The sequence below is a fragment of the Delphinus delphis genome, chromosome 6, assembly GCF_949987515.2.
Source record: "Delphinus delphis chromosome 6, mDelDel1.2, whole genome shotgun sequence".
In the NCBI taxonomy this organism is placed as follows: domain Eukaryota; kingdom Metazoa; phylum Chordata; class Mammalia; order Artiodactyla; family Delphinidae; genus Delphinus; species Delphinus delphis.
In genome coordinates, this window is record NC_082688.1 from 62,535,771 (window position 1) to 62,550,658 (window position 14,888).

At 35.4% G+C, this 14,888-nt stretch overlaps 1 protein-coding gene across 6 annotated transcripts in view; it reads right to left on the reverse strand.

The window, feature by feature from the left end:
- Positions 1–14,888, reverse strand: part of MPDZ (multiple PDZ domain crumbs cell polarity complex component) — a 180,170-nt gene that overhangs the window by 107,575 nt on the left and 57,707 nt on the right. For all 6 annotated transcript variants that reach the window (XR_009519879.1, XM_060014753.1, XM_060014752.1 and 3 more), the window contains exons 4-10: positions 13,927–14,136; positions 13,300–13,439; positions 12,053–12,266; positions 9,248–9,376; positions 7,438–7,647; positions 4,471–4,585; positions 4,029–4,117 (exon numbers count right to left, since the gene is read on the reverse strand). Coding sequence is in view for 5 of the 6 variants with exons in the window: in XM_060014753.1 (XP_059870736.1) it covers positions 4,029–4,117; positions 4,471–4,585; positions 7,438–7,647; positions 9,248–9,376; positions 12,053–12,266; positions 13,300–13,439; positions 13,927–14,136 (1,107 nt within the window). In the remaining variant the exon portion in view is untranslated. The remainder of the gene's footprint in view (positions 1–4,028; positions 4,118–4,470; positions 4,586–7,437; positions 7,648–9,247; positions 9,377–12,052; positions 12,267–13,299; positions 13,440–13,926; positions 14,137–14,888) is intronic.

The following is a 14,888-nucleotide window of genomic DNA, read 5'->3' on the forward strand; positions in this document are numbered from 1 at the left end:
AGCACATGGCACCTTTGTACTGGAAAGATGCTCAGAAACTGTTATTATTTATTAATAAAGTGAAGAAGTGATTAATAAACATGAAAACCCCAAGCCCTATGGGAGCAGTTTCTGATCAACATAATTACACCCATCATACATATGAGACAAGGTCACCAAAACCTAAATCAGGGCTCAGGCCATCTCTGATCCCTCAATATCACAGGAAGAGAGTTAAGAGGTGGCTTCAGACCCAACTGTCCCAGAGACAAAAGTGCTGTGGAACTAGGTGCAATGGCAGTAAACTGCCTATGTGCCATCTCAAGGAGAGATCCAACATCCTCAAAATGTGCAGTGCAGATACCACAATTAACAGGTGCAATTAATAAGGGGAGAAATCCTAGTTAGAACAAATGGAAAAGCCCAGCTCCTTAGCACACTCAATCTAGCTGGCCAAGCCTCCTCCAATGTGGCCTATACCTATACACACGTACAAAACTTGGGACTATTAACAAAGTCACAGAATACCAAAGGCAACACTTGATACCTTTCCTTATTTATCAATATATGCTTGTTTAGAATTTTTTTTTTAAATCAGACGTTAATTCTATACTGCTTTTATCAAGGATCTCTGTATACCAATCTAAAAAAATGAGTATATGATTTTATCTAATGACAAGGCTGGTCAACTTTAAAAAAAAATAGACCTTTTATTAAATAATTCCTATATAGAATACCAATATATAATGTGGGAAAAATAGTCTCTATTCCCCGCCCCGTAATGTCTACAGTGAAACTCTAGGGGTCAACAGAGCACAATTCGTAAAACAGGAATCTTATAACAAAAGAGTTTAATGTTTCAAAATAATACATCCTCAAAATAGTAGGAAATAATTTCTTAATCTTCTCACCATCTCAACAATTACAAAATAAAAACATAGTTCCAAATAGCTGCTGCTAGGACAAAATTGAAAAAAAAAAAAAATCAAATACAGCAGTTGTGAAAAGGAACTAGTGTGAAGAACTTTCCTACCCGTATCTCAAAAGCCCACAAGATGATGGTATTTTGCACAAAATTAATGCATGATCAAAAGTACTGCATCATGTTCCTTAAAAGTCGAGGTGCTTCCAACTTTGAAGAGAATGTTGCTAAAAATTAAAAATATAACATTGATGACAGCAAAGACAGTGATTTTATTGAAAGCAAGAAAATACTTCAGAAGAAGGGTGCTTCTGCTTTTGAGTCAAAAATTTCCTTTAGCACTGATCTTGCCTAAGCGAAATTATATTTGAGATTCCACTTATATAAGAATGAAAATAATGACAAGCTTGAAAGGAAACTTTTATGAGACTTAAATGTGTAATCATTTCAGACCCTTAATAAATATCTGCTTAATTAAACTGTACTTATGTGCCATGCATACTATGTATTTTAAATAAATAACTCATTTGGTTTTCCTAAAAATCATACAAGGGAAGTGTCTTTATCCCAATTTTGTAGGTTAAGGAATCTTGCTTCTTGCTAAATGGTTAAACATGGAGTTACATGATCCAGCATTTCCACTCCTAAGTATACACCCAGGAGAAATGAAAACATACTTCCACACAAAAGTTTGTACATGAATGTTCACAGCGGCATTGTCTGTAATAGCCAAAAAGTGGAAACAACTCAAATGTCCATCAACTAATGAATGGATAAATAAAATGTAGTGTGTCTCTACAATGGAATATTATTCAGCTATAAAAAGAAATTAAGGGGCTTCCCTGGTGGCGCAGTGGTTGAGAGTCCGCCTGCCGATGCAGGGGACACGGGTTCATGCCCCGGTCTGGGAAGATCCCACATGCTGCGGAGCAGCTGGGCCCGTGAGCCATGGCCGCTGAGCCTGTGCGTCCGGAGCCTGTGCTCCGCAACGAGAGAGGCCACAACAGTGAGAGGCCCACGTAGCGCAAAAAAAAAAAAAAAAAGAAAAGAAATTAAGAATTGATACATGCTACAACATAGATGAACCTTGAAAACATTATGCTAAGCAAAAGAAGCAAATCACAAAGGACCACCTACTGAATGATTCCATTTACATGAAATGTCCAGAATAGGCAATCTATTGAGATAGGAAGTAGATTGGTAGTTGTGCAGGGCTGGGAGGATGGAGGAATTAGGGAGTAACTGCTAATGGGATGGGTTTCTTTTAAAGGTTAATGAAAATGTTCTAAAATTGATTGTGATCATGAACGCACAACTGTAAAGATACTAGAAGCTTCTGAATCATACACTTTAAATGGGCAAATTGTATGTTCTGTGAGTTATATCTCAAGAATGCTGGTTTTTAAAAAAGCTTTCTATTAGATTCAAATATATAGTCTGGGGGGCAAGTACATTAGCTATATATTCAATTTTTAATTCTTTATCAGATATGGATTTAGAATATGTATATATTCACTCTCTCCCTCTCCTTTTCCTCCAAAATAAAAAAAAAAAGTAAAGTAGTTAAGTTTCATTGTATGTTAAAATAGAGATACAATGGGAAAGCTTTTTCCCAGGATATGACCAGCTTAGGTGGCACGCACAACTTGGTCTTTAGAGCAGATTTCAAGAGGTAAACAGGTGTAGTTAGGAGTTTTATAGAACAAAGGTCAAGAAAAGTCACAGAGTTGCAATGTAGAAGCAAAGAGCAGAGACTGATAAAGGACATCTCTATCTTTCTGTTAAATGTGAAATAAAACACAAAACATAAAATTTACTCTTATCCATTTTTAAGTATATAGTTCAGTAGTGTTAAGTATATTCATGTTGTTATACGATACATCTCCAGAACATTTTCATCTTGCAAAACTGAAACTATACCCATTGAACAACTTCTCCCCATTTCCTCCTCTAACCAGCCCCTCACAACAACTGTTCTACTTTCTGTTGCTATGACTTTTTGTGCCTGGCTTATTTCACTTAGCATAATGTTCTCAAGGTTTTGTTGTAGAATGTGACAGAATTTCCTTCTTTATAAGACTAAATAATATTTTATTGTATGTATATACCACATTTTGTTTATCCATTCATCTGCAGATGGACCTCTGGGTCACTTACTCATCTTAGCTCTTGTGAATAATGCTGCAGTGAACAAGGACTCTTCTATCTTAACTACTATTAAGATCCCAAGGGGAAAACAGACTTCATTACACATAAACAAATATATATTAAGATAAATCAGCATTCCGCAAAATGTACTCCAAAGAATATAATATATGTTTGAGGGAAGAAAGAACATGATTACAAAAGTTTAGGAACCTCTGAAGTAAAAGAGTTAAACAAGTTTCTTTATTGGGAAACTTCTCAGGTTTTGATTTTTCAATGTGCATTGTGGACCCCTAAGAAATGATATCACAGGCAGTTTTTCCTAAACTTATTTAACCAGAAAGCCCTTGACGCAGGGTCTCTGGGATTCGTGTTCTGAGAAGTAGTTAGGGTAGTCCAGTTTCCACTGAACACTGAACTGAAAGTTGGATTCTTTTTATACTACCTTGAACAGCTATGTGGTCAAAACATACTAATGTTACTAGGATACAATTATGAGCTTGATCTAACCAAGAGGATCTGGCTTTATTTCTTTTATTCCTTTATAGTCTTACAGCTAAAAGGAGCCCTGGTCATGGTGCCAACAAAAATAGTGTCATTCTGAAGCTGATGTAAAAAAATGCACACAACCCAATTTCAGATTCAAGTACACTAAAAGTGATAATGTCTGGTCTTTAGTTTTGGAGCATCTGCAGCTAAAATACAAGTATGATTATTAATGTACCAAAATCATTAAAACCAGAAAGCAGATGTATTAGCAGTTAGTCAAGAAAGTGTCCCACCTTTAGAAAAGGTATCAATAAAGCTTCTATCCAATGCTCTGACTTCCACAAAATAATGAGTAATTGTGATGACAGCTCAAACCACCAAAGCAAGCTTCAATTAGTACAGAGCTACCTGTAGTTCTCAAAACTGCATGAACTAGGAGAATGCATCTCTCAACCATGAAAATTAACAAAGCTGTTATTAAATGTGTACTTACTGCTATAATTTGGTCTCCAATTTGGATTCTTCCATCATGTTCAACAGCACTGCTCTTTGTAATGCTCTTTACAAAGATTCCTGAAGGTTCTAAGATTAGAAATAGGTTTGTTTTTGCTTTGTTTTGCTTTACTATTTACAAAGCACACTCAAACAATACCCATCATCCATTCTCCAAATATAAAATCCTAATTTTGCACAGATATAAATCAACCAACCACACAAAGAAAACCACTAGTAGAAACTTACGCTACAGAAAAAGACAATGGTTTTGTCTGAAATAAAATATCAGAGTCACCTGCACTAAATTATTCCTAAGGAAGATTTCCATCAGTTTATGACAATCTGAAAATACATTATGTTGATTCAATATTTCATAAGACAAAGACATTACAGGCAATTGCCAAGATGAAAGAAATAGAATATTAATGTTTAAAAACTACCTAATTTTTTATCTCCAATGTAACCAGCAATGGTAATTCCTAATCCTTGGACATTTTTAGTGAGTTCTACATCAAATGTCTCATTTTCTTCACTTTTCTGAGTAGAAGCATCAACCTAAAATAAAATTGATAAATAAATATACACATAAATAAACATGTAAACAAACAAGATAATCTTTTTTATACACATAAATAAACATGTAAACAAACAAGATAATCTTTTTTAAGCCACAATCTTTAGAAATAATATGATGTAATTGGGTGTTAGAGAACTCAGCTAGAAAATTATAGAGTAGGGATTACTCCTTCAATCTTGACAACTTGGACTCAGCATCACATTTTTACTCAAAAGGAATGTCAAGAGTAAAGCTGAACACCCCCATCAGAGAAATATATAATTGTCTGTGCGTGCAAAATGTTAAAAATTAGACAGTTTCTTATTAACAAATTCTATTTTCAGGGATGGCTCATCTTCATTTTTGAAGAAGTTAGGATGTAATACAGTTAAAATAACTCATACTTTGAATCCACATCAGCAAGTTCAAATCTAGCTTTGCCACTGTTTTTTTCTAAGCATCACTCTGCTCAACTGTCTATCAGGAATAAGAACAAGTCCAGCTAACAATTATTGAGCAGTTTCTATATAACAGACACCTGTCATGTCTCAATTCATTTACTCCTTAGAATAAGCCTATGAGGTAGGTACAATTACTGTCAATTTTTCTCTGGTGAAACTGAGGAACACAAACTTTTCCAAGGACAAACAGCAATCTAGTAGAGGCAGAATTCAAATGTAGATAAGCTGGTTGCAGAACCCCTGCTCTTAAAAGCTGCACAGTATGTTAATTCCTCCTAGAATGTAGGGGCCATACTGCCCACTCAAGACATGCCGTTATTACTACCTTAAGTTGAGAGCTGATTCTAACACCATGAATGTGAATCTATCCTCCAGATATACTATTAATAGACTGATGATTATTTTGAAAGCCAGTGAAATATATCAAACAGCTAATTAAAACTGTCCTTGGGGCTTCCCTGGTGGCGCAGTGGTTGAGAGTCCGCCTGCCGATGCAGGGGACGCGGGTTCGTGCCCCGGTCCAGGAAGATCCCACATGCCGCGGAGCGGCTAGGCCCGTGAGCCATGGCCGCTGAGCCTGCGCGTCCGGAGCCTGTGCTCCGCAACGGGAGAGGCCACAACAGTGAGAGGCCCACGTACCGCAAAAAAAAAAAAAAAAAAACTGTCCTTGCATTTGCTTTATAAATTCAAACTTTAATACAAAAAGCTTTTTAAAAGGAAAGAATGCCTTTACACATGATTTCCTTCATTCCTGGAGTGGTACCTGAAAGCAGATTTCTCTAATATGTAGACTTGTTATTATGTATTGGACTGAAGGGCAAGGCTCGCTGAATAAAGCATGAGTGAACTAGCGCAGTAAGTCATCAATAAGTTGTTGGCATTATATACTAGTGTGGTGTCAGCAGATTCCACAGAGAACCCTAGGAAGATCACAAAAGAATGAAGTCTTTGGTTCGAATGGACATGCAGGTTGGGGCGAGCTGGTAATGGTTTCTGATTTTCTTTAAGCACACTCTGTACCTCACTGATAAGTCACCTAAATGAGATATAATTGTATAGTAAAGTTTTATTTTTTTCACTGCACATAATTATCTGTGCAAACTTAGCAAAAGTTTAAAGTTTAGATAATTACAAGAAAATGACAGGATGAAATCTGCTTCAATTGAAACAAATGTGTCTTCTATTTTTAATAAGACTTATGCAAGTGCTATTTTAGAGGGTGGCAATTTGACTATCGAATGGTTTTAAAAGGGGCACAAGCTTCACAAATGATGATATGCACAGAATAGATATTTTTCTAAGCTTTCAATTACATCAAGTGGTTTTTGGTATTGCATTCATTTATATATTGCTGAATAAAATGTTTTGTTTACCACAAAAGAATGCCATTTAAATACTTTCATAAACAGGCTTTCTTTCTTTACTTCTTTCTCCCTGCAAAAAATAGCAACGAAACTCAATCCTAAAAACAACAGAATCATGGAAATTTCAAGTGTTCTAATAAAGTTTTAAAGGGCTTGTGGAGGAGGTTAGAAGATTAAAAGAAAGAATTTGTAGCAACTGTTTAGAAAATAACTGTTTTTAGATCTATAAGAAAGGAATGTAGAACTTGCATTTGCTATAAAGCTCATATAGAAATTGGTCATAATTCTCTTCTTAAATATTTAAGAAATTTCTGGATAAAATTATTTTGTTGATATTTAATCCACTATCATCTTGTGACCTGAACTATTTGAGATAACCATCACATTATAATAATTTTGAAACATTCTAGCTTTTATCATACCAAGTTAAGAACAAAGATGGAATGCTCTGCGCCTATGAAGCTTTTGTCACAACCCCGAAAGCATAACTTTTCTCTAAAAAAAATTATATAAGTGGGTCAAGAATAGCAACTTATTACAAATCTGATAACAATTATATGACATACCTGAAAACAACAATGAAAGGTTTTAGTGGGCTTTATTTATCCACCTTGCCCACAAAAAGACACTAAGAAGCAAGGTGTTGAAAGGGAATGATTGGAACTTACAGCCCACCTTACAGAAACTCTTCTAAGTAAGAAAAAGATAGAATTAAATGTTTTACGTATTAGTAGCAAATAATTCTTTAAAATATATCCAAACTTCAAAACATTTTCCTCATAAATGTGCTTAGAGAAAAATCAAAAACAGTAATCTAGAATTTTTAAGCAATCTATCTTTCACCTGTTAGACATTATTCCTATTTAATAAACTATTATTAGTGCTGAAACATCATTACATTTGAATTTTGTTTCATTCTTTAGCACTAATACACTAACATTAATAAGTCTAGTTTCTAAATAAACACCACTGTCATCTAAGTGCTACAGTCTATGACTTTCCCATTAACTGCTTTTATCTCCTTACCCGCATCTCTGGTGTAGAAGATGGGGATGAGGAAAGCGTGATGCCCAAAGAGGTGGGCACCGCTGGTTCTTCCATGGCACCTCTTGCAATCATCAATTTGACTCTATTTCCACACTGTCTGAGGACCTGGGCTACTTGCTCACTGCTCATTCCTGCTAGATCTGTGTCACCAATCTTTAGAATGTGGTCTCCACTGCATAATCGCCCATGCTGAATAAAAAGGGATTGATTAGTCAGATTGTTGTTGTTATTATTATTAACTTCATCAGAGAAATCCCTCATTTAGAGGGAACGAGAGTAATAACAAAAAAAGAGCTATTACATGAATTACCAATCATGGTACATTAAACATGTGGTTGTGATGTTAACTTTCTTTTGAAGCATGCTAACTTCATTAAGTGTGATGTAAGTAAATGAAATTCATAAATATTCTTTAAATCAGTAGTTGATATGACCTTTTCAATTTGATTTCTACCCACTCGATGCAAGAAAGCACTAGTCTTTCTGTGAATTTTTTGAGGGATAAAATAAACAGAAAATGCCACTAAGGAAAAGTGAAGTATAACTCACTTCACAAATATATATAACTCAAAATACAGTATCAACCACAAAAATCCACTGGGTTAATACCACAATTTTCTGCATTGCCATTTCAAAAATTTGCATCCCTAAAAAACTCATTTGCAGATGAAATATTTGTGAGACTTAAATTCAGATAAACCAGGGAAGTGAACAGCAGTCTGGTAAGCCTCCATACAGGCACTGTCCACTAGAACTTTCTGCAGTGATGAAATGTTCTGCATTGTCCAATATGGAAGCTACAAGCAACATATTGCTCTAGAGCACTTGAAATATAGCTTGTCTAATGGAGGAACTGGGGTGGTAATTTTATTTCATTTTAATTAATTCAAATTTGAATTTAAAAAGTGATATGTGGCCAGTACCTACAGTATTAGACAGTGCAGCTCTATACACAAGGTAAAGCTGATTTACCACAAGCCTGTCAATTAGAGAAATTTCACTGGATACTGCATGATACTGGCTAATGTTTAAAAGGAAGAAAACGCACATACTATTGAGTTACTCTCAATAATTGATAAGGTTATCTCTATTGATAAGGCTGCCCATAAATCTGCCTTTCATTTACCAATATGAAAAATACTTGATGCACGTGACTTAAGTTCAAATACACATGCAAAAGCAAACAGCTTTATATATAAAACATTATAACCAAGGCAAAAGAGACACTAGAACTTGTCAAATTAAAATGTAAATCATAATTAGTAACTTTACGATTTTCTCACATATGCTCCAACAACTTTTCATAGCATAAATGGCAATGCTTTAATAAACTACTGTAAGAGATAAAAACAGGCTGTACTTCATATACAAAGATGACACCAGTGACCCATCACTAAAGGGACAAGATGAATCTTATTTTTCGCCCTTCAATAATGAAGTATTCTTTTTTCCATAATACCTTGTACCTATAAAACAGATAAGTAGGCTTATAAACATGATTTACAATCATAAAATAAAGGATATATACCTCTGCAATGATCAAAACCACAACCTGGGCTTTAGTCTGTGATTCTAAAGAGGCTTAAGATCACTGTCTGTAACTGTAACTGAAAATCAAGGTCTCTCTTGAAATGTATTTCTCCCCAGGTCTAAGAAAAACATTTTACATACAAGTCCAGCGAAAGAGAAGATTCTGACACTGTCTAAAGCCAAATTCTCTTCTAACAGAAATGTAAAAGATGAAGGTGTATTTTTGATAAAACATAAAAAATCTGCTGCAGTAGCTTACCTGATCAGCTACTCCTCCAGGCAGGATGGTTTTCACGATCACGCCAGTTGCTTTTCCTCCTACAATGCCAAATCCCAGACCAGAGCCATCATTTACCAATTCAATAGTCTCCACGTGCTGCCAGTGAACCTGAAAGCAAAGCCCCCATATGAATTTGAAAACATTTTACGAAAAACTAAAATTATTACTACAGTTGAGATCTCTATGAATATTATTTTGTGATTAGTATTAAATAACTAAGTGCAGACATAATAATGAGTTTTAACAGGGTCCCTTTTATTTAGTACACTTCTCTTTCAACATGTTGTTACTGCTATTGATATAACCATTCTTGAAATAATCAATACATCATTACAGTGACTGCATTTAACCACGTAAAGAGAGATTTGCAAGATCCTTTGTAGAACTTAAAAAAAAAAAAGGGATGATCAAGGAAAGACTGTTAGCTGTTAAGAACTTCTTCTGCATAAACCCTATTGGGCGAGATTCCAAACAAAGTGACCTCTTAAAGTCACTGACAGCTGTCAGTGACTTTACAAAGCAAAATTAAGATTTTATTTGCTTACCCTTAGAGTCAACTGGTTTTTTTTCCTTTTTTCTTTTTTTTAAAGAGCTCGTACTCTGATAAGATCAATAAGATTGTTTTTTGTTTTTCTTTTTTAATTTATTTTTTGGCTGCACAGGGATCTGTGCATGAGGGATCTCGGTTCCCGGACCAGGGATCGAACCCGGGCCCTTGGCAGTGGAAGTGCGAAGTCTTAACCAGTGGACCGCCAGGTAAGTCCCTAGAGTAAACATTTTTAAGGGACTAAAAATTTTTTTTTTTTTTTTTTAAGGAATGATGTCAAGTAAAAAGGCTACATAAAGAAAGGTAACAATCCCATTCACCACTGCAACAAAAAGAATAAAATACCTAGGAATAAACCTACCTAAGGAGGTAGTAAAAGACCTGTGCTCAGAAAAGTATAAGACACTGATGAAAGAAATCAAAGATGACACAGATGGAGAGATATACCATGTTCTTGGATTGGAAGAATCAATATTGTGAAAATGACTATCCTACCCAGAGCAATCTACAGATTCAATGCAATCCCTATCAAATTACCAATAGCATCTTTTACAGAACTAGAACAAAAACTCTTAACATTTGTATGGAGACACAAAAGACCCCGAATAGCCAAAGCAATCTTGAGGGAAAAAAATGGAGCTGGAGGAATCAGACTCCCTGACTTCAGACTATACTACAAAGCTACCATAATAATCAAGACAATATGGTACTGGCACAAAAACAGAAATATAGATCAATGGAACACACCTATCATCAACTAATCTATGACAAAGGAGCCAAGGATATACAATGGAGAAAAGACAGTCTCTTCAGTAAGTGGTGCTGGGAGAACTGGACAGCTACATGTAAAGAATAAAATTAGAACACTCCCTAACACCATACACAAAAATAAACTCAAAATGGATTAAAGACCTAAATGTAAGACCGGATACTATAAAACCCTTAGAGGAAGAACACTCTTTGACATAAATCACAGCAAGATCCTTTTTGACCCACCTCCTAGAGTAATGGAAATAAAAACAAAATAAACAAATGGAACATAATGAAACTTAAAAGCTTTTGCACAGCAAAGGAAACTATAAACAAGATGAAAAGACAACCCTCAGAATGGGAGAAAATATTTGCAAATGAATCAACGGACAAAGGATTAATCTCCAAAACATATAAACAGCTCATGCAGCTCAGTATTAAAAAACAAACAACCCAATCCAAAAATGGGCAGAAGACCTAAATAGACATTTCTCCAAAGAAGACATACAGATGGCCAAGAAGCACATGAAAAGCACTCAACATCACTAATTATTAGAGAAATGCAAATCAAAACTACAATGAGGTATCACCTCACACCGGTCAGAATGGGCATATCAGAAAATTTACAAACAACAAATGCTGGAGAGGGTGTGGAGAAAACGGAACCCTCCTGCACTGTTGGTGGGAATGATACACCACCAATGATACACCAACCAGTGGTTAATTGATACAACCACTGTGGAGAATAGTATGGAGGTTCCTTAAAAAACTAAAAATAGAATTACCATATGACCCAGCATATGGTATGGGCATATACCCAGAGAAAACCATAATTCAAAAAGACACATGCACCCCAATGTTCACTGCAGCACTATTTACAATAGCCAGGACATGGAAGCAACCTAAATACCCATTGACAGACGAATGGATAAAGAAGATGCGGTACATACATATAATGGAATATAACTCAGCCATTAAAAGGAATGAAATTGGGTCACTGGTAGAGGCAAGGATGGACCTAGGGACTGTCATACAAAGTGAAGTAAGTCAGAAAGAGAAGAACAAATATCGTATATTAATGCATACATGTGGAATCTAGAAAAATGGTACAGATGAACTGGTTTGCAAGGCAGAAATAGAGACACAGATGTAGAGAACATACGTATGGACACCGAGGGGGAAAGCGTGGGGTGGCAGGGTGGTGGTGGTGGGATGAATTGGGAGATTGGGATTGACATGTATACACTAATATGTATACAATAGATAATAAGAAACTGCTGTATAAATTAAATTAAATTAAAAAAAATTTTTTAGAAGCCATAAACTTAATCATAATTACATAAAAAATATTCCAGGCCACAGAGAGATGCAACAAAAAGGGAAAAATCCAAGAAGTACAAAGAATCTACAGGAAGTGTGAACCCATACAAAACCTTAAAGAAATAGAAAAATACGTTCTGTTCCTCTTGAAAATCTGATGTACTCACCGGATTAGAGTGAGCTGAAATTGTGCTGGCCGCAGATGGAGAACGGGAAACTATGGGGCTGATGAGCTGAGGCAATGAGCCTCTGGCAATAACCAGCTTGACAGTATCTTTAGCTTTCTGCAGGATGCTGATAGCCTGCTGATGTGTAATTGTCTGATCAAGTGCCTGTCCGTTAATAGCAAGGATCTGATCAGTTTCCTTCAATCTTCCATCTCTAAGAATGAAAAAGGGGGTAAAAAAATAACTAACAGCTCTCAAAACAATGACAGCTTCTTTGGCACGCATTTTCAGGTTATTTTTAATTCTATTTTCTAATGTCCACAATATGAAAGCTTTTTCCTGCAGTTGCACTTCTAAAAATATTTTTTCTATTTCTTTAATTTAGTATGTATATGAGATGGTGTTTACTAAACTATTGTGCCCAGTCATTATGCTGTACACCTTAAACTTACATACTGCTGTATGTCAATTATGTCAAAATAAAAACGGAAGGGAAAATATATATGCTTTGGCTCCAGTTGACCTACCCCTAATCAACCCCTCCCAGTTAAAAGCACCTTCTTTTCAGCTACCCACTCAACCTATACATTGTATTTTAGATGTTCCTATCCTCTACAAATGAAAGCAAAGATGTATATATTTACTTGTTGCTTTGAGTATATTAATAAAATATAGCTCAAATTATCATAGGCCATTTGTATACTTTTCTATAAAGTAATTTTAAAATCTAATCAAAAAGAGCCCATTTAATAGCAATGAGAGTACTGCCCTAGTCAAATTTTTCTTTCCTTACTAAAAAATGATTAAGTTATAGCTAAATTTAAAAGTAACTCTCCTTTCAAAGGACTTTCTTTTTATTGTAGCAATGTTAAGAATTTAATGATTTCTAAAAACTAATTAATAACAGATTATATTCAGTTTTTTGTCTGTTTTTATTCATTTTTGTTCCTTGAAATTCTCCCAAGGTGAGCAGTACCTTCTGAATCTGGTATCAAAAACAGAAAAGAGGGGCTTCCCTGGTGGCGCAGTGGTTGAGAGTCCGCCTGCTGATGCAGGGGACACGAGTTCGTGTCCCGGTCTGGGAAGATCTCACATGCTGCGGAGCGGCGGGGCCCGTGAGCCGTGGCCGCTGAGCCTGTGAGTACGGAGCCTGTGCTCCGCAACAGGAGAAGCCACAACAGTGAGAGGCCCATGTACCACAAAAAAAAACAAAAACAAAAACAGAAAAGACACAGTGACAGTCTCACCTGTGGGCCACACTGCCCTCCTGGATCTCCTGCACAAATATCCCCAGTTCTCCCCGGTTTTCACTCCTCAGTCCCACAACACTGAACCCAAGGCCTCCACATGGAGGTTTGAGGAGCTCAAAAACTTCTATTTGGCGACCCTGTTCAGGAAAAAAAGCAAGAAATATAATTAAATGCAAATCACTGCACTTGCAATCATCTTATTAGTGACATTAATCTGTTCTTTAAAAAAAAAGAAATTAAAAATATTTTTTTCTAAGATAAACTTTATCACTCATCACCTAGAATGAGACATTTATTTATCCTGAAGAATATTTCTGAAACATAACATATAATGCTCAATTTAAAATATGATAATTAAAAAAAGGAACAGAAAAATCTCAGAATCACCTAAACCCACATAAATTCTACATCTTTGTCATTCCAATTTTTTCAGATATTATAAATGTCTTCATAAATAAGAATATAATATATATTTTAAATATACTTGATATATATTTAATGTATATATTTAACTTACATAATGTAAATATATATAAGTATTCTTCAAATTATCCAGGATTTGATTACATTCTTAAGATATTATTATACATTCTATCATTAACTATCAGGAAGAAATGCTCTTACCTGGGCCATATTTTTGATCAGTTGATCAAATTCATCACAAGCAGGTTTCCCATTGATGTGTGCAGTACCCAATCCTGTAAGAACTTCCAGATTCCCATTATTTGGGGATAATAAAAATGATTCATTTTGCAGAGTAGGAATTACAGCTGGGCTGAGATGTGGAATGTGGGCACATTCAACATTTGAAATTGTGGGAGTTGCAATGTTTACCTAAGAGTAATATGGAGACTATTAACAACTTCGTCATTCCATAAACTATTTCATAGCAATCATCCCAAGAGAGGTAATAATGAAGTACCTACGAAATTTCAAAATGTCCATACCCTTTTATTCTGCAACTCTATTTCAAGAAATTTATTTCAAGGAGAAAAATTAGAAAAATACACAAAGATGTAAACGCAAGGATGTTCAGCACAGCACTATGTTTTAGGTGGAAAAAGTTTTAAAAACTAATTAAGTGAAAAGAATCAGTGTTCACAAAACACATCCATACATATGTTTTTAAGTGAAAAAGCCTAGTTATTGAACAATAACAGTAAGTATAGTACAATTCAATGTACACTCAAAAAATGTTTACATGTGTATTAAACATCTGGAAGAATATACACCAAAACACTAACAGAACACTAGTTGTCCCCAAGAGATGGGATTCCAGAAGGCCATTAACTTACCATATTGCTTGAATTTTTATAACAACCTATGCAGTAAAGAATTTGGTCTTTCCCAGAAAGAAGCCTGGCCTTTGTCCTTACCTCATAGGAAGAAACTTCTAAACCCTTGGAATTTCCCAGATGACAGAAGTGTCTCTGTTATTCACAGTGGGCCCCAAGGCCACATGATATCCTCTCAAACTCTTAAACTAAGTCATCTCACATGGGCAATCAATCATGCCTATGAAATGATGTCCCAATAAAAACTCTGAACACCAAGCTCAGGTGAGCTTCCTGGGTTGGCAATACTCC